The sequence below is a fragment of the Colletotrichum truncatum genome, assembly GCF_014235925.2.
Source record: "Colletotrichum truncatum strain CMES1059 chromosome Unknown Contig_0002, whole genome shotgun sequence".
Taxonomy (NCBI): domain Eukaryota; kingdom Fungi; phylum Ascomycota; class Sordariomycetes; order Glomerellales; family Glomerellaceae; genus Colletotrichum; species Colletotrichum truncatum.
The window spans coordinates 5,786,250-5,804,297 of NW_027222399.1; the positions used below are offsets into that span (position 1 = coordinate 5,786,250).

Here is an 18,048-nt window from a genome sequence, read left to right on the forward strand (position 1 = left end):
CCAACTTTGCTTCTTTCTTGTCCATCCTCAATTTCTTAACCCTGCAGCTTGCCAAGTTGAGCGCTCTCGACAGCTCTCGTCTCCGGTACGTCAAATTGCTAGCGGAAAATGAATGCAACCAAGCGCAAGTTCAACTCCCTGATCCAGGGAATGGGCAGATCGTCAGCGTCTACCAAGTCTAGCAACAATGAGTCCTCCAGCCTGCCGACCGAGTCGCCTCGTCCCTCAACGACTTCTCTCCCGGCCTCGAACACAAGCTCGTCGAACACCAATACCAAAACGCCTATGTCGATCGAAGAGGATATACTGTTGAAGCGCCGGCGCTTGCAGGCTTTGACTGAAAAGAGGTCTACGATCACCAACACCACAACAGGCGCGTCGGCAACGACCGTCTCGAATATTGTTCTGAAGAAGTGGATACCAAACTCGTCCAAGGAGCAAATAGTACAGGTCACGTCGAAGTACGCCCCGAGTGACCGGAATGAGTTGTTAAAAAGGTTGGCTAGCTTTCAAGAGATCACGGATTGGACGCCAAAGCCCGATAGGGTCAACGAAATTGAGTGGGCGAAGAGAGGATGGGTATGTCAGGGCAAAGACCGTGTACGCTGCGCGCTCTGTAACAAAGAGCTTGTCGTCAAGCTGAACAAGCGGGAGGTTGATGGCAAGGAAGTGCCCGTTCTTGTTGCGTCTGACGTGGGTAGGTTCACGATATCCCTTTCTGAACGTCGGCATATAAACTGATTGGTAAAGCAGAGGAAGCTTTGGTCCAGAAATATTCAGATCTTATCGTGTCGGCCCACCTCGAGGAATGCCTGTGGAGGAAACGTGGATGCGATGGTATGTGTTCATTGGAATTCTGACTTGACTCAGGAACGAAACTGACATGTGCAGATTCTCTGCTGCGGCTGTCTCTCACCAACGCCAAATTGAGCATGGAGGCCTTACGGCAAAGATATGATGAACTCTGTGGGAGAAAATCGTTCTTGCCGTATGAATTTAATCTACGGCTTCCTGAGGGGCTTAATATCGACGATGTTCTCACCCAGCTACCTGAGGATTTCTTTACCAACCCGCCGCCAGCCAAAGACTCACCAGACCCCAAACAACCAAACAGGGTCGCCCTTGCCCTTGCCTTAATGGGTTGGCAGGGCCTGACGAACCCTCGAATTGGTGCTGTGCCAAATTCCGCTTCTTGTCATACTTGCCTGAGAAGACTTGGTCTGTGGATGTTCAAGAGCAAGGAGGTTAGCGCCGACGGCGAAATACTCGTTCCAGCGCCCATGGACCATCTTGATCCTGTCAAGGAGCATCGTTTCTTCTGCCCATGGAAGAATCCGATGACACAACGCCTTGGCACTGCGAAGTCAGGCTCGGAGTCCAATATGGCCGCCTGGAAGTGCTTGGCGCAGGTGCTTAAGAACGATGCCTACCTACGAGGAGCTCTCGATGACCGACCAAAGAACAAGGCTTGGCATAGTAGAGGCGCGTCAGTGCCATCAACTCCAGTTCGCCGAGGTGCTGCTGCGCCATCGACACCAGGAGGGCCCTATGATTCTCCCAGCGCTGTTACGGAGCCAGGTGACGATGATGAGAAGACTCGAGATGCCAAGGATAAGGAGCGTTGGGCCCGCCTGAGAAGAGTAAAAAGCCTTTTCGAATCAAAAAATGCGAAAAAACTCCGCCGGTCGCTTAGCAGACCAGGAACGGCACATTCAAATGCGTCGGGAGCAGGCGTACAAGCGGAAAAAAATACGGAGAAGGAGAAGGAAAAGGAGAATGTGTGATGACAGCTCATGAACAGTAGTGTATTATACCGCCGCTCCCTTTATGTTGTTTCTTTCTTTTTTTTTTGGCATGAACGGAGTTCTTGAGGGTTCTTGAGCCGCAGACGGTGCTGCGCTCAAGATGTCTGATACTGCTGGAATACCCATATGACGGAGCTCATTTAATAGTCTGAAAACGGTTTTGCTCCAGATGACGTAGTAATTGAAATGATTTGAAGATGAAGTCACATCCCTGGTGCATGGTTTTACGTAGCATCTGTCAAGAAATGAGTTGTATGTCTTTTAGAGGGTATCATGTCCACCTTGGGCATCAAACACTATCTTACAATGCATCAACCTACGAGCTCCAATCTCCAAACTTCTTCTCCAGTTCCTCAAATGAGACAACCTTACCTGACCATGCCGCAGGGTCGCTCTCCAAAGCCTTTCCGGGCTCCTGTCTCTTCTGCCCCATTTCCTTTTCCACGGGCTCCTCCTCCTTTATATTAGACACAACTGCCTGGTGTTTTTCATCTTTCCCTCTCTTTACATGGAGCTTCCTCTCCGGTGCAACAAATTCTTTGAGCTCTGCTAACTCCAACACCGCCATCCTTACGCCCGCCATTCCAGCCGCGCTATGCGCCACGTCCAACCCCCAACTCTTATCGCGCTCCATCCTTGCCGCCGTGAGGTGAATTTTCGGTACCCAACCGTCCCAGCCAGTGTATGAAAAACTCCTCTCCACTTCCCTCAGCCTCTCTGCAATACCACCCTCCTCTCTGGCACGACTGCGCAGGGCCTTGTCCATCTTGGTAAACACCACCATCACGGGCCTGCCCGCGCCCGCCAACAGCTTCATGACCTGCTCATCCTGCTTTGAAACTTTCTTCTCCGCAGACAGAAGAAGAATGACGCCCTTCAACATCGTACGCTTGTTCACATATTCGGCAATTTCCTGGCCCCACTCCTGCCGACTGGCGTGGCCGTATCCAGGTGTATCAACGAGTATCATACCATGCTGCGAAGGTTTTTCGCCAGCGGCATCCGGGGAAAGTGGCTTGCGGAAAGGGATGCCGCTTAGAGGTCCCACACCATACGCGTTCATGGCCACAGTCTTGCCCGCCTTGTCGCTCACCTTCGCGAGCCTGTCCGCAGACGCGCCAGTGAGGGCGTTAACGAAGGTCGACTTGCCGCAGTTACTGGCGCCTACGATACAGATCTCGGGGGTGGTGGTGTTGATCGGGTGCTGCTTGAAGCGAAATGCGCTGTAAAGGAAGGTGGCGGGCGGGAGTCGGAAGAAATTGTTGGCTTCACCGTAGGAGGTGTCATTAGCTGTGCCAGCGAAGATGGTGCCCCCGGAGGTTACGCCGCTATCAGGTGTCTCTTCCGGTAGGCCTCGAATTGCCGCTCTGATTGCGCTTGCGGACGCTACGGCTGAGTTGCGACCTCTTTGGGGCTGTTGACGTGGTTGCGGAGACTGTTTGGGTCTCGTGGGTGGTGTGAAAAACATTGAGCTGGCTGCCCATAGTTGCTTGGGAGTGCTGATCTTGCTCTGCTCTTCTTCGGACAGCTTCGGCTTCAGACTTGGTTAGTTACGCGCGGTGTAGAAACGAGAAATTCCACTTACTATCAAAGCCAACCCTGGCTCTTTTTTGGGTGGTGGTTGTGACCTCGGCGGCAGACTTCGTAGCGTCCGAGGCGTAGCAGTACGTGATGTTGAGAATCTGCTGTCCCGCCCACGATCCACTCTCATGTCCCTATCCGAAAAATCATCAGAGCGCCGAGAGTTATTTCGTCTCTCATACTCAAAACCGTCTCGGCTGGACGGCGGTGCTCTTGACGGAAAGCTGCGGCCGGTGCCCGTACGCGGAGATGCAAATTTGCTGTCTCGCCCTCGATTACCCCCGTGGATTCTATAAGAGACCTCATCGTCGCGCCAAGAGGAGTTGCGCCTTTCATACTGAGAATCATCTCGATTGGGGCGCGAGGAGTTGTATGTTGTTCTGGTTGGCCTGCTGCTCAGCCATCGCCGAGGAAGCGGCGACAAATTTTGTATGATTGCGCGAGATCTGCGCATATTGATGGACAACATCATGAGCTTTCTATTTAGAAACCAAAACGAACGACCTCATTATTTCAACACCTACACTATTGACCTTGAGAAGTTTAGAGCAACAGTTGGACGTGACTGATGGGGGCGTGGTCACTATTTGACTTGATCTCGGGGAAAAATGCATCAAAGCGATTTTGACGTTCTGATACAAGCATGATTCTACAGCTGCCTGTGGATGGAAAAACGTCATTTTCAAAGCTTGGACCATGGAACGAAATATTATGCGAAGAATGCATCTGCTTCAGTGGGCTCTATTTTGTCTACCTCCCATATGCATGGTAAATCATAGCCTCATCATGCATGCCAATTCCTATGGTGGCTCGATACAATCCCACAAAACTGAATAAAAAGCAAACCGCCCAACGCCTGACCATCCAAATGCGAGTCGATCAACCACCGGCCTGGTAGCGGTAGTAGAAGTTCTTTTGGTTGTTCAACTTCTCGCTGACCTTGTAGTTGTATCTCTTCTCGTGTCGGGTAGCAGCGCTCCGGCCTCTGGTCGCCTCTTCCTTGGCGACGCGCTTCTGATTGTCCGTCACGCCGGCCATGCCAGCGGCGTCTCTACGAGCAATGGCGCGGCTGTTGCGAGAACGGGGGTTGCCGGTGGTGGTAAGCTCCATCCCGTCAACATCCATCTCATCACCGGAGCCCGCCTCAATCGCCAGACGCTCAGCACGCTCCTCGGGAGTAGGGTAGTTGTGGAGGTTCTGGCGGAAGTATCTGTTATGAGCGCGGTGGCCAACTGATTTGCCGGACGGCAAGTGCAGCTCGTAGTCATCGTAAAAGACAGCGCGGGTATGCTTGTGGGCATGAGAGTGCCAGCCATCTGCTTGGTGGTGTGCTCGAGGATCGTCACGAGAGTGATGGGGATGCTTGTCCAAACGCTCGTATTGCTCGTAGCGGCCATCCGCAGTGAAAGCCGTCAGCTCGTCCGAATCAAGCGAAGAAGCATCGCTGTCCGTCTCCCAGCCATCCTCTGCGGCACCGTCGACCTCCTCGCCATCTTCGCCAAATAGCTTGGTAGGGCGCTTCAAGCCCAGTTTAGCTCCACCGTTCTGATCAACCTCTTCTTCATCATCTGACTCGCCGTCGTCCGAGTAGGTGCTGCGGAAATCGTAGAAGTCACCAATATCGAGCTGAACCTCCTCAGTATCGTAGGGAATCTTGCAATGGCCCTTGTCGCGCATATGGGTCTGGACAGCGAAAGCCGTCTTTTTGGTCTTGAAGCAGTAAAGACATTGGTGGCCCTCATGGATGCGTTCCTGCAGATGCTGCAACAATCCCTCCAGGTCAACGAGGTATTGCTTTTCGGGGATGAACATATCGTGGAAGCGTTCCATGTGGCTAGCGTTCAGGGTTACGCTAGGAGACTCGTAGTTGCAGAAGAGGCAAGACTTGATAGTCCATGCGATCTCTGGCTTGGACGGGACAGGGGTGGTGGAATCAGATTCCCTGTTGATGGAGGCATCATCACCAGCACGCTGGCCCTGGGCTGACAAGTGAGGGTTTGAAGGACGCTTTACAGGCGAGGGGCGTTCATCCTTGGATTCTTCGATGTTGGTCTTCTTTAGGCCTTCGACAACAGCAATGAATTCCTCCTCAGCTTCAGAATCCAGCTCAGCCTCCTTCTCAATAGATATGGGTTCGCCAAGAGAGAAAGTCGAGCTCATAACGGAGCTGGCATCATCGGCGACTGGGCCCTTGCGGCGAGCAAGGGAGGCGACGCGCACTTTGTGTTTTTGGCTTGTAAGATGGTTTTGGAATGCGTTTTCACTGGAGTAAGACTTCTGGCAGGCTTCACAGGTGCGCTCAAACATGGCCTTCTCAGCCTCAGCGCTCTGGACAGCGCGAGCCTGGAGGACCTTCTCGTTGAAGATCTCAGAAGTGATGGGAGGGAGAGAAGCGACTCGGCGCTTGAGGTTGTAGCGGCTGAAAAAAAGATGATGTCAGTTGGTCTGCGCGGGACAGAGGTGGGGGAGAGGGTGAAGACCATGAACACAACAGAAAAAAAGCACAGATGGAAGGGGAAAATGAGTACATACTGCCAGTCGCTCTTCATATGGCCTCGTTGCAGATCGATGTTTCGATAGGCAACCGCGCAGGTGTTGCAAGTATAAGGGTGCGAGGTTGCGGTTGCCCCTCCACTGCCGAGGGCAGCGACGTCAACGCTCGCCATGGTGAAGTGTCGCGTGCAAAGAATACAGCCTCCAGACAATGATAGATGTTTTCGATGCTTGAATATTTGATCGAGCCCTTATGACAGGGAGTAAGCGCAAGCAAATTTCGAGTTTGCAGATTACGCGCAAGAAGGAAACTGAGTTCAGGCAAAAGATGGCCGCCCAAGGGTGTAGTGTGTCGGGGACGACGGAGGGGAAAATGATTTTAAAAGACAAAATTCTCAAGGGCTTTAGTGGGTTAGGCGGGGGTTTGGAGGGCCGTGATAGGCACGTCACACAGTCAGAACCTGGGCTGGGGTGGACTGCTCTGAAGTTGTGCCACTGCGAAGGCTCAACTTTTAGCGTCTTTCTGGGAATTGATGCCCTGGAGAGTGGGGGCCTCGTCTGCTTCCCGAGCCACCGGACGCGAGAAGAAAGGTCGATCTCTTTGGATCTGTTCCTTTCTGCCTGGCTGACATATCAAGAAAGGGGATCGTAAGAGGGGCAAAATGTGACTGTGCTCGTGCCCATTCACTTCTGACATATTACCGTACTATCGATAAGGTGCCGCACTTTATCGACGAGGCTACTATTAACCTACTTTGCATGTCTCTTTGGAGCGTCGAATTAGTTTCCAGCTTTAGGGCACATTGCCTCGGCCCTCTTTTACATGATGATTGAGACTTGCCGATATCAACTCGAGAGAGTATGTTCGCTTGAGACATAAAAAAACCGGGCTTTTACTAACAGATATCTTGCCCAGATCTCATGTCTTGTAAATGAGGCCTTCTTCTTCAGATGAGGTAAATCAGTTGGATAAAATGCAACACAGGTGACACATATATCCATTGAATTATTCTTGAATGCTCTCAAGTGAGTGGAGAGATGGAAGTTGACAACTGGTTCCGGCTCATCCTGTCTTCCATGCAGGCCTCGGGGGTCGCAATCATGTACATAATGACTGAATGACGCCCGATCAGGATGGAGGGGTAAATTATTGGCGGTGGCGGCAGTTGAGTCAAGAGAGTCGGAGGCAAAATGCGCCGACCAGGCCGAGCCCCCAAGCACTAAACCGAGACTGGACTGGCCTTCAGAGTCAGTCCTGTGCTGTGCAGCGTGACTGGCATGGAAACCGGGTCCTTCCCACTGGAGGGCCGGACCCGTTTTCGCTTCAGGGTTACATAGTAGTTACTGGAAGGAGGCGGCAGCACCAGCAGGGCACTGGACTGGTAATGCGGCTGATGTCAGAAGACACCGAGAACCCCCCCGGGCCCTGGCTAAGTTGGTCCAATTGGGAGTGGAATGCTTGGTACTAAATCAGACCCTTCGCGGAATGTTCCACGTTCTGATTGCCTGCTCCCGTCCTCCCGGCCCCACTCTTCAAGCACTCCCCCGGCCGCCGTGCTCATTGTTGTTGGGATCGCACGGTGTTATCGACTAGCCTCGTGGCGTGGCTATACGGTGCCCAGTCCTGCCGTCAGCATAGAGGATACCAATCCACCTGCTTCCTTGCCCACCCGTCATCGGGAACAAGATCATTTACCATCGTCAACATCTTCTCTGCATACCCCAGCTGTCTATCGCTTGGTGGTTGTAATATCTTTGTACCATTAGAATTTAACCGCAAAAAACACCGCCCCCAAACCCTTATCCTACTTTATTTCCACCGTCTCTTCCTTCATTTCCCCTTCGTCGCTCCCTTCCGCGCTTACGTATTCATCACCACCCTGCCGAAAGCCGTATTGATCCAGCATCAAAATCGAGAGCTCCTACGATCCGAATGACATGACGCGAGATATGCGTCGCCCTTCTCAGGGCCCTCAGCCCGACAACACATTTGATGCCGATGTACTTGCCGGTCTTTGGGAAGACGCGCCCTTTGCGCGCCTGCCAGCCGATGCGCCACCAGAGTTGAGGGACATGGTCCAGAACATCGAGAACCCCAAACGAGTCTACGCAATTCACCGCGCCAGCCGTCGGCATAATTTTCAGATCCTCGTTGAGATGTACGCAGGACTTACTGCCACCTCTGTATCTCAAGGGCTGGAGCTAACTGATTGCTCTGTAGATACATCCTGCAGCTACGATACGGATGCGACTCCAAGTCATGTACGACGTCAACCTGCTTCTCTTGCCGCAAACGCCTCGCTGGAAAGGCTCCGATCAGGCGGTACAATACCACGAGCGCGAGGACACTGGCCGTCTATTTGGCCAGCCAAGATAATCCGGAGAATGGACTCTGTCCTCATCTTAAACCCTCGAAAGAACCGCCAGCCGCACTGAACTCACTCATCTTCTCCCCGAACACTACTGCACCGGCTTTCAGCGATCCCTTCTCGAAACGCTCTACTGCCCCAAAGGATTCACGGCGACGGAAATCAGGCTCGGCTGTCAGGGTGAATGGTGAGACCAGGGGGTCTAACAAGCCTCTCACAGATATGGACGAGTCAAGTCATCATGTAGCATCTGCGCAGAATGAACGGTCGCACTTCGACTCATCAACAGGTACAGCAAATGTACCTGTAAAGATATCCGAACGCCCCATTAGCAAGGACTACCGCTCATTTGCGGCGAATGTGTTCGGCAGCGTTGCCTTCAAAATGCTGGAATGGCTCACTCCAGCAGGTCTGGATGCCATGTCTCAAAGGGTTGCTGCTCTCGAAGCAAACACTACACCAAGCCCTGGTAAGGAGGAACTGCAAAGATCTCAGAAACCATCGGGCCAGTCGACACCCATTCAATCCATATCACCAGTTATATACACCGATGGGAAGAGTCAGAGCGACTTACCAGAGCCAACGGTTGATCAAGGACCTGATGCGGCCTTAGAACAAGCCTCAGAGAAGCTCCACAACTCGAGTTCGACTCTTTCCAGCTCTCGACCGGGGAAACCCAAAAGAAGCTCTAGTGCACGGGTGCGGGCGAATTCAAAACCCAAGAGAAAATTGTCTATCGAACCATACCCGGCGAGTTCCTTATCCGAAGATGTCACCTCTGGCTTGGTCTCCCCTAAGTTGAATGGAGGATCTCATGAGAAACCACCACCAAGGCCTCCAAAGGCAGCTCATGTGAACCCTTATGCGATTCCAGAAATCCCTTCCACGCCGTCCTTCTTTGATAACGTCCCGCCTCAGAACCATACAGTCAAGATTGTTCAGGAGCCCGAGTCATTACCAAAATCAAGTTTGAGCAACGGCGAACCTCCAGTGGAGTCTTTGAAGATCCAAGTAGAATCCACATCGCAGCCCCAACCTGCTCAACCCATACCACCTGCAGACGATTCCAAGCAAAACGAGGAATCAGTAGAAGCATCAATCGCGGACAACATGCTCCCACAATCTCTGATTTCGCTGAATGTCGAAGTTGTTGACTTGATGTGCGACATTCTCCAGGATGACGGTACCTCGGAACCGCATCTGCTTGACCCTTCCAAAATTACGAGCACATATTCTGGGCTTAAGGACCGGCCGAAAATGCAAAGGAAGCAGACATCACGCAGCAACTATCCAAAGCGATTGCGGAGACAGTGGAAACTCTTCATCGAGCAGAGTCTGTTCAATATTCTAAGCGATCCCCAGAGCCTGGTGTCTTCCTTTGTTAAAGACGATGGATTGCTCGACTCCCACACCATTTGGTACTGTATGCTGCGACTTACCCGCGTCGCCCCCAGTCTCGTTTTCCACAGCTTGTGGATGGCGTCTGGGAGTCTTTTTGGTGCACCAAAGTCGCTCCAGTCGCTTCGCTCTCCTACCGCCAGAGTCTTCCGCCGTCACGAACGGTCGCTAGATAATGTGGAAGCAGGCCAGCTGCTATCAATTTGTTTACATGCCTTGGTGGCGGCAGCTCCATTGATCACAGACTCCAGAACGCTTTTTGACATGTCTCGTATCCGTTCGAATGGTCTGACTTTAGCTGGAAGTGGTGCTTTGGCACGACAACCAGCCTGGCTTTGCCTTCTCTACGACGACGCTTTCTCGAATGATCTTGCGCTCCGACTGGCAAGACGTTTGTTTGCGGCTATATCAGCACGCAAATGTTTCGCGGAGATGGCTGCTCAAGAAGATGACACTGATGACAAAGATCACGATCTTGACGCTCTCCGTCCGCTCCTTGCCCAGCTGGATTCTCTTAGTGGGGAGGTAGCATCTAACTCGGAATTGGACCAGCTCGACCGAGCCGGGCATGAAACAAGGGTTTCTACCTTGTTGTTGGATTGGGCCAAAACTGTGATGCTTCAAGAGTGGGATGGGAAGCCAGAAATTTCGTGTGACAGCTCCTTCGGCGGGGCTCTGTCGCTTATTGCAGCGATGTGTAAGTTTGCTTCAAGTCATATCCTAATCAGTACTTCAGCTAACAGAAAGCAGATGAGAAACGTCAATCCCTTCTCATTGGAGACCCCCATTTCCGAGTGGATTACTTTGCTGATAGGCTTGATTCTATTAACATGCCTGTCGCCTGGCTCTCTCATACGTCGTCCAGGCAGAAGAGACATCTGCTGGATTTCCCTTTCATCTTTGACCCCTCTACGCTTGTATCATATTTCCGGTCCATAAACTTCTCGAAGATGAGTCGAAGTTACGAAGAATCAAGCTCTCTGCAGACTAGGATGAAGGCCATCGTTGCCCCGGGTGGCCTCATTACCAACCCGCATCACAAGCTCGTACTGCAGGATCTCCTCAAGACGGCGTCTTCGAAGTATTTGATTCTTGAGATCAGCAGGAAACATGTCATTAGAGATGCCTTTGATCAGCTATGGCGACGGGAAGACAGAGAGTTGCACAGGCCACTAAAGATTCATCTCGGCGAAGAAGCTGGCGAAGAGGGGTTCGATTCAGGCGGAGTCCAACAAGAGTTTTTCAGACTTGCCGTAGCCGAGTGTCTGAACCCTGATTACGGCGCCTTTACAGTGGATGAGCGAACGCGAATGGCTTGGTTCGTCCCTGGTTCCGTGGTTCCAGTCTGGAAATTTGAGATTCTTGGCCTACTAATGTCGTTGGCCGTGTATAATGGCTTGACACTTCCGATTACTTTTCCAAAGGTTCTTTATCGCAAGCTCCTTGGTGAGCCCGTGGATGAGCTGTATCACATTGCCGATGGATGGCCAGACCTTGCCATGGGCTTGACAAGTTTGTTGGAATGGGACGAGAGCAACGGGCTGGTGGAGGATGTCTTCTCACGCACCTACGAATTCTCAGTATCCATGTTTGGCCAACCCGTGTCCAGGGAAATGGGCCCTCAAGGTCGCGGCTGGCCACAGTTTGAAGCATCGGCAGAGAGGTCACTGGGGGACGAGAACCCAGAGGACGCGCCGATGGTAACAAACGAAAACAGGAATGCCTATGTGAGCGACTACATCCGATACCTCACGGATATTTCTGTTCGCCCGCAGTACGAAGCATTCGAGCGCGGCTTCCGTGCTTGTCTTCACCCTAAAGCGCTTCAATTGCTGACACCCTCACTTCTTCAATCCGTTGTAGAGGGCGTTCAGGAGATTGACATACCTGAGCTACGCAGGTACACGAGATATGTGGGCTGGGATGCTAGCCATCGCAGTGTTCGCGACTTCTGGTCGATAGTTAAGCGTTACGATGAAAAGATGAAGAGGAGACTGTTGGAGTTTGTGACAGCTTCAGACCGTGTTCCTGTTGGAGGAATGAAGAATTTACAGTTCGTTGTCCAAAGGAACGGCGAGGAGGAAGGCGAGGGTGGACATTTGCCCACAGCGTACACATGTTACGGTACATTATTGCTACCTGAGTACAAAGATAAGGAGGTTCTGAGAGAGAGGCTTTCTATGGCATTGGAAAATGCACAGGGCTTTGGGTTTGCTTAGCGAAAAAAGGCGAGGAGTTGTATGTTAGAGGTATAGGTGGTAGGATGGGTTAAACTCCCTTTAGGCTCGATATCCTCGATGCTCCCTAATACATCGAGACAAAAGCGAGAAGCTGCGCTCCGGCCAAAGTCAATGATTTGTTTCCTCACTGTCTACATCCCACGTGGGCCAGAAATGTGCGCAGAGCAGGACTAGCTCAGACTGATGTTAGTTCCCCAGAATTATCTGGCGATGGAGGCAGCTAGTCAGTTTTTCCAGTTAGGATCTGCTACTACCATACTAAAGCAGAGTGGTCTTGGAAGCATTCAGTGTCTCAAACCACTTTGATAAAGCCTTCGCAGCCTTACTGGTGGCCTCTTCTTCGTATCGCCATTGCCACGTTGCTGTGCGCCTCGTGAGGGGCTGTTGAGAAAAACACGGCATTAATTGGGTTTATGTCTTCGGGGCTGAGCTGCGATGCGTGATTCATGCTTGCTGAGTTGGCAGAACCTGATTGACCTTCGCTTTCTTCTTCGCAGCCTTTTCATTTGGATCAAAGCTCCTACTTTAATCAACCTTTCCACAGTTCGAGTGACCAAGCCAAACTCTTGATAACAATTAGTCGTATGTCAAGAGAATTCAAAATGATCAATTGGCACGCCTCCAGTTGCCGGCGTCCTGACATTTATTTCTTGGACGGGCTTGGTGCCCCGTCATGCCTCCACTGTGGAGAGAACGGAATGCTTGATGACAGAAGCCACAAGGGTTCGCAACAACAGGTGTTTGAGCCACCGCTCAAAGCTGATTTCAAACTATGTTGGCCCTCTTCACTCTCATGTGTGGAGGATGTTCCTGGAGAGGCGAACCTGAAAAAGCATAGCGTCAAGCAAGCAGACGAATCCCCGAGCAAAGATGGCCAAACTCAACATCAGAACCACCAGTATCCGAAAATACACAGGTTTTTGAACAGCATAAGAGAGAATCATCGTTATATGAGCCTCTGAGCGCCCGAAAACCCCGCATTCTTCACCTGCTTCGGGGCAAATACCACGATCCCATACGTTGTGAGCTGCGGACCATGGATTTGCAAACAAAACCAGAATATGAAGCGTTATCATACACTTGGGCCAATCTTAACGGAGACACTTGTAATTCGGAACGAATTTACGTTGGAAAGCGTTGCGATGTCTTATTCGTCACAGTCAACTGTGCCACTGCACTTCGGCGATTACGTTTCCCCAACCGGAGCAGGAAGCTGTGGGTTGATGCAATCTGCATCAATCAGAAAAATAGTGAAGAGAGGTCACACCAGGTTGGCATAATGCAATACATATATGCAACTGCTTCCAAAGTTCTTATATATTTTTGGGCGAAGACACCGATGATCCTGAGCCAGAGACCGCACCTTGGGTTTTTGAGAACCAAGGCAACACCCTCAAATTAAGCACCGACGTAAGCAACAGACCTTACTTCACTCGAACTTGGGTAATACAAGAAATTGCATCTGCGAGATATGCCTGTGTACTCCTTGGATCACAAGGGATTAGGTGGCGGGACTTTTTGACAAAACGCACACAGGCGTATATGACGGACACTCCGTCAGGGAACATCGAAAAGATCAATCACACCCGACTTGGCCAGTTACATCCTTGGCTTTATCTTGTAACTCAACCGAAACATAGAGACTTGGAAGAACTCTTTGAACTACTCATCGCAACGGGAAGGTGCCGCGCGTCAGACGCAAGGGACAGGGTATTCGCTCTGTTAGGCTTATTTACTGGCACACAAGATGCTGGCCTGGTTCCCGACTACTCCCTTAGCAGAGAGCAGGTCTTTAGTGGTGTAACAGCATTTATTCTACAGCGCAACATCTACCTCTGGTGGCGTTGTTTTGCTGTGTTGAGCCCGTCTTCCTCACACAAAATACCCTCTTGGGCTGTCGACTGGTCATCAGCAACCGACTGGATTGACCGGAGTACTCAAACTCCCATTGCTCCCTTACTTGGCAGTACCTCTAACATGGTCTTTAATCATTCCATACCGAGGTTTCACCATAGCCGTATTCTAATCATGAAGGGAGTTCCACTCGTTGGCCTCGGCGATTGTTTTCTTAGCAGGTGGGCGGCAACCTGCCGTCCGGGTGTGATCACTGGTCTTCGTTATGAACCAGAGTCATCTAGACGCCAGCAGCACACATTGGGTGGTAATACAAATCGGGCCCAAAATAAGGACAAAATCTTCCTGGTAGCAGGTTTGCCCAATCATCTGTTGGTTCTCCGGCCAGTTGATAACACAGCCAAACACTCTTTCGTTGCCATTTGCGACCCACCTCACTTTGGCTGCGCAGCGAGCTTTCGGAACTCTTTAAACCGAAAGACACTCCTGCTTTTATCGACTTGGAATCACATACTACTAAATTATACATCAGAAGCATGGTTCGCTACACAGATATGGGACGATCTTAGAGATGTATGTCGCCTTATACACCGCTACTATCCTTTTGAGAAAGCTCGCACCTACGACGCTTTACCTGCGCTCTTAAAAATGCATTCCATGAGCTCTAACGGAAGTCAATGCACTTCTGAGGACTCCAATGCCAGAACTTTGAGTGTTTTGACGCCCAAAAACAGTCCCCTCGACCTTCAAGCTGCGTTGCACGCAAAGTTGGAGCCTCGAATACAACGAAATAAAGAGACTCGCGCACACGAAACATACGAAAAGAATAGCAAATGCAGAGGAATTTTAGAGCAGTCATCATCAGATCTATGTGGAATCGAACTATTTCTGATGCAAATATAGTGGGACTTTGGGTCAAAAGGGAATATCATCGATGAAGAAGAACCGCCAAAGCCCAGCGTTGCGACTGCGAATACTATGCGCAAGTTTCCCTGGGATCCCGCGTATTGCAACAAACTATTCGTCACCCAGATTCTCAAAATGGTCGGAAATGCGTTTGGGTTAGAGTTGAAGAACATAGAGTTGGGAAATATGTCACCTGAAATGTTCCTTCAAGATCTTATGGAACAATCTCTGGCCGTGAAGTCGAGGATTTTCAGAAGACTCTTATTTGAGTTTGATAGTCTAAAGGACCAAAAAAAAAATCCGAGTATTGAGGTGGTTAATGAATTCCATGGAACTGCGGCCGAATTCTGAATGGACCTTGTCTGATGAATATCATTTAACATGGGGACAAAAGTTTCTGATAATGTGGGAAGAATTTGAGAATGACTCATTAGAACAGTTCGCAGAGGGTTCGGGGAGCGAAGTATGGTACCTCCTACTCGACCTCGCACGCGAGACTGAACAGCATCTGCTTCCCCTACAGGACGCATTTACCGCTAAACATCTGCCAGACATCTATTCGCAGACGACAGGGGAGATAAAGTGGGAGGATATATGCATTGTCTGACGACATTCTACGTTGTGAAATTTTTCTGATAGTTACGCCTGGGTTTCTTTTTCCGACAGGATATTTACAGTATTCCAATTCAAACTTGCTGCAACGGATAGTTTTCAAGTTTCAGAGCGTTCCCTCTACAGATTTAATCTGTATTAATTCATCACATTACATAAGATGATACAGCTCAGATTCATGCCATTACCAAATTGTCCTCATACACCGTTTTCATTTTCCTATTTCTTCATTATAAAGTGCCCAAATAATGATTATACCGCATTAATTCCAACTTCTATAGCTAAGGACTTAGCAGCCACAGACGTTGAACTGCGCGACGGAAGGATCGTGGTCGCTGACGAGGTTGTCGTACAGCTCCCACGAGTTGATGTGAACGTGCTCATAGCGGGTCTGGTTAGCCTTGACCAGAGCAGGGCTGATGAACATGTGGTCGAGCTGCTGGGCGTTCATGTCGTAGACGTAGGTGTAGCGCTCGGTGACGGGGATGCCAACGGCTTCATCGAGGTCGACGAGACCGGACTTGGCGGTGAAGGTGGTGAGGGGCTCAACGAAGGTGAACTCGTTGAAGTCACCACTAGCGATGACGCGGGCGTTGGGGTCCGCGGCGAGGATCTGGCCGATGAAGTTCTAGTGTCTCTTTGTTAGTTTTGTTCAAGTTGTGAAGGAAAATTGTGGAACTCACGCCCGTGATCTCGGCCTGCTGGGTGCGCTGGTCGACTCCGCCATTGCTGGGTGGGCGAGGGTCACCGTGCAGAGAGGAGGAGCCGCCCTTGGAAGCCCAGTGGACGTTGACGGTGAAGAAAATCTTGTTCTGGGGGCCCTTGACGGCACGCCAGGCGGCAGCGAGGGGCTTGCGGCTGGCGTCCCATGCGCTGTTGGCAGGATCGATGCGGCCGGGGTTGTACTTGAGCTGGGGTCCGGGCAGGACCTCATTGGCGTCGGTGCTGCTGCCAGGGTTAGGCTTCCACAGCTCGATGACGTCGGGCTTGTAGAGGTAGGCGACGCGGATGTTGCCGCCGGGCTGGCCGCCGTCCTTGCCGTCGACCGGGTCGATGGTGATGAAGTCGTAAACTGCGCTGCCGTTGGTCTGGCTCTCAATGGCGGCGGTCAGAGTAGACAGAGTGATGTTGGAGGAAACCACTCCGTTGTTGGTCGGACCGGTGTTATCTTGAACCTCCTGGACGAAGATAAGGTCAGGGGTCTTCATGTAGTCAATGATGTGGGCGGCAACGGCAGGAAGGTGAGCGGAGGTGGGGGCAAGGTTCTCGACATTGTAGGCGCCGACGGTAATGCCTCTGCAGTCACCTCTGCTGACGAGGGAGGTGGGAGGGGCGTCGTTGACGACCTCCTTAACGAAGGTGATGGCGGTCAGCGGGAGGATGCGGTAGAAGCCGAAGGCGTAGGTGACGACACCGGTAATCTCGGTGAGCTGGTCACCCATCTTGGACTCGGGGTTCTTGGTACCGTCAAGGGGAGAACCAATAACGATGACCTCGGGGTTAGAGTCTATCGCCGTGTAAGTCAATAGAGTGAATAGGTGGAGGTACGAGATAGTTACCCTTGGCAGTCATAGTGATACCGCCGCGCTTGTTACGACCGGTAGCAGGCCAATCGCCAAGAACCCAGGTGTCTCCGTACTGGTTAGGTCGGGTGACAGCAATGGGGTTCTTGACTGTGACCAGCTCGCCGCTCAAGCTCTCCCAGAAGTCGAAGCCATAGAGCTTGGGGTCGAGGACCGGGTTGACAGTAGAAATGCTAGCAACGGCGTTGGGTACGCCATAGATATCGCCGCCATCCAGGCTGGTATACTGTTCGGTGGGCGGGTTGGAGGTGTCGACGCCAATGACGAGAGGCGTAACCTTGTTACCCTTGGACACCACGACGACGTTCTGAGGAGAGCTGATCTCCGTCAGGTAAATGTAATTCGCCGCAGACCTGTTGCAGTTGTTAGTCGGTTAGGGGTCTTGTGTTGGGGGAACGCGGGCGCCAAGAAGCTCCAGTACCTGTACTCCAGGATCTTGCCGTCAAGAGTAATGATGTCGCCCACCGCCAAGTTGGTGCCGACGGAGCTGCCGAAGACGTAGACAGCCTCGGAGGTAGCATCATCGTCATCGGGCTCGGTAGAGCGAATCCAGACACCGTTGGGACCCTTGGCAAGCACCAGGCCGGTAACGTTGGTCACGGACTGGTCCTTGTACGGGGAGAGGAACTTATTGCCGTTGATCTCGGCAATGGTCAGGGCCGAGACGGCGCCAGCGGCGGAGAGGAAGAGAGAGGAAATCTTCATCTTGAAGGCAGAAGATGCAGAGCGTCGCAAGTCTGGATCCCGACTGAGAATGCGATCAGAAAGCTCTTCCTCCGGATCGGCGTCTCAAGCAAAGAACGACAGTCACTTCAACGCAGCGTTACGTCGGGGGCCTCATGGTATATGTAGGATAGAGCTGAAATCTCTCAGCCCTCTGTCCTTCACCCCCTGTGTAGGGTTGTATCGAGGCGACGATGGAGTCCGTCTGCATCTCTGGGTCCCACCACGGCCCATCCGCCCTTGCATCTCGGAAGGTGCCTCTCTGCATGTGAGCATGTGGCCTACGAAGACGCGAATCTTCGGACTTGAGTGGACTATCGATGACGCCTAACGGCCAGCTCCGATATTGCAAGTTTTTGTAGAGTTCTACTGAGCCATTCTAACTGGACAATTCAAAGATCGGGCTTTGTCTATCTACGCAGGGGTCGTATCAATTGACCTCTTAGAGCTCTCGGTGCCTGGCACGTTTTCCACGGCTAAGAGG

The 18,048-nt window shown here is 51.6% G+C and overlaps 5 protein-coding genes across 5 annotated transcripts; 2 read left to right on the plus strand and 3 right to left on the minus strand.

The window, feature by feature from the left end:
* Nucleotides 1-108: 108 nt before the first annotated feature.
* On the plus strand, nt 109-1,784 carry CTRU02_204532 (mRNA export factor rsm1; the record flags this gene model as incomplete). The annotated part of the gene is made up of 3 exons (XM_036721004.1): nt 109-697; nt 754-837; nt 892-1,784. The coding sequence occupies 3 exons, from the start codon at nt 109-111 to the stop codon at nt 1,782-1,784; spliced, it is 1,566 nt and encodes a 521-aa protein (XP_036586988.1).
* Nucleotides 1,785-2,121: 337 nt separating this feature from the next.
* Nucleotides 2,122-3,516, minus strand: CTRU02_204533 (ribosome biogenesis GTP-binding protein YsxC; the record flags this gene model as incomplete). The annotated part of the gene is made up of 2 exons (XM_036721005.2): nt 2,122-3,339; nt 3,391-3,516. The coding sequence occupies 2 exons, from the start codon at nt 3,514-3,516 to the stop codon at nt 2,122-2,124; spliced, it is 1,344 nt and encodes a 447-aa protein (XP_036586989.2).
* Nucleotides 3,517-4,265: 749 nt separating this feature from the next.
* CTRU02_204534 (C2H2 type zinc finger domain-containing protein) lies at nt 4,266-6,052 on the minus strand (the record flags this gene model as incomplete). The annotated part of the gene is made up of 2 exons (XM_036721006.1): nt 4,266-5,805; nt 5,919-6,052. The coding sequence occupies 2 exons, from the start codon at nt 6,050-6,052 to the stop codon at nt 4,266-4,268; spliced, it is 1,674 nt and encodes a 557-aa protein (XP_036586990.1).
* A 1,765-nt stretch (nt 6,053-7,817) lies between these two features.
* Nucleotides 7,818-11,865, plus strand: CTRU02_204535 (hect domain protein; the record flags this gene model as incomplete). Its single annotated transcript, XM_036721008.1, has 3 exons — nt 7,818-8,038; nt 8,101-10,343; nt 10,397-11,865. The coding sequence occupies 3 exons, from the start codon at nt 7,818-7,820 to the stop codon at nt 11,863-11,865; spliced, it is 3,933 nt and encodes a 1,310-aa protein (XP_036586992.1).
* Nucleotides 11,866-15,547: 3,682 nt separating this feature from the next.
* On the minus strand, nt 15,548-17,546 carry CTRU02_204536 (endonuclease exonuclease phosphatase family protein; the record flags this gene model as incomplete). Its single annotated transcript, XM_036721009.1, has 4 exons — nt 15,548-15,886; nt 15,942-16,765; nt 16,818-17,194; nt 17,263-17,546. 4 exons carry the CDS (start codon nt 17,544-17,546, stop codon nt 15,548-15,550), a joined length of 1,824 nt encoding a protein of 607 aa, XP_036586993.1.
* Between the last annotated feature and the right edge of the window lie 502 nt (nt 17,547-18,048).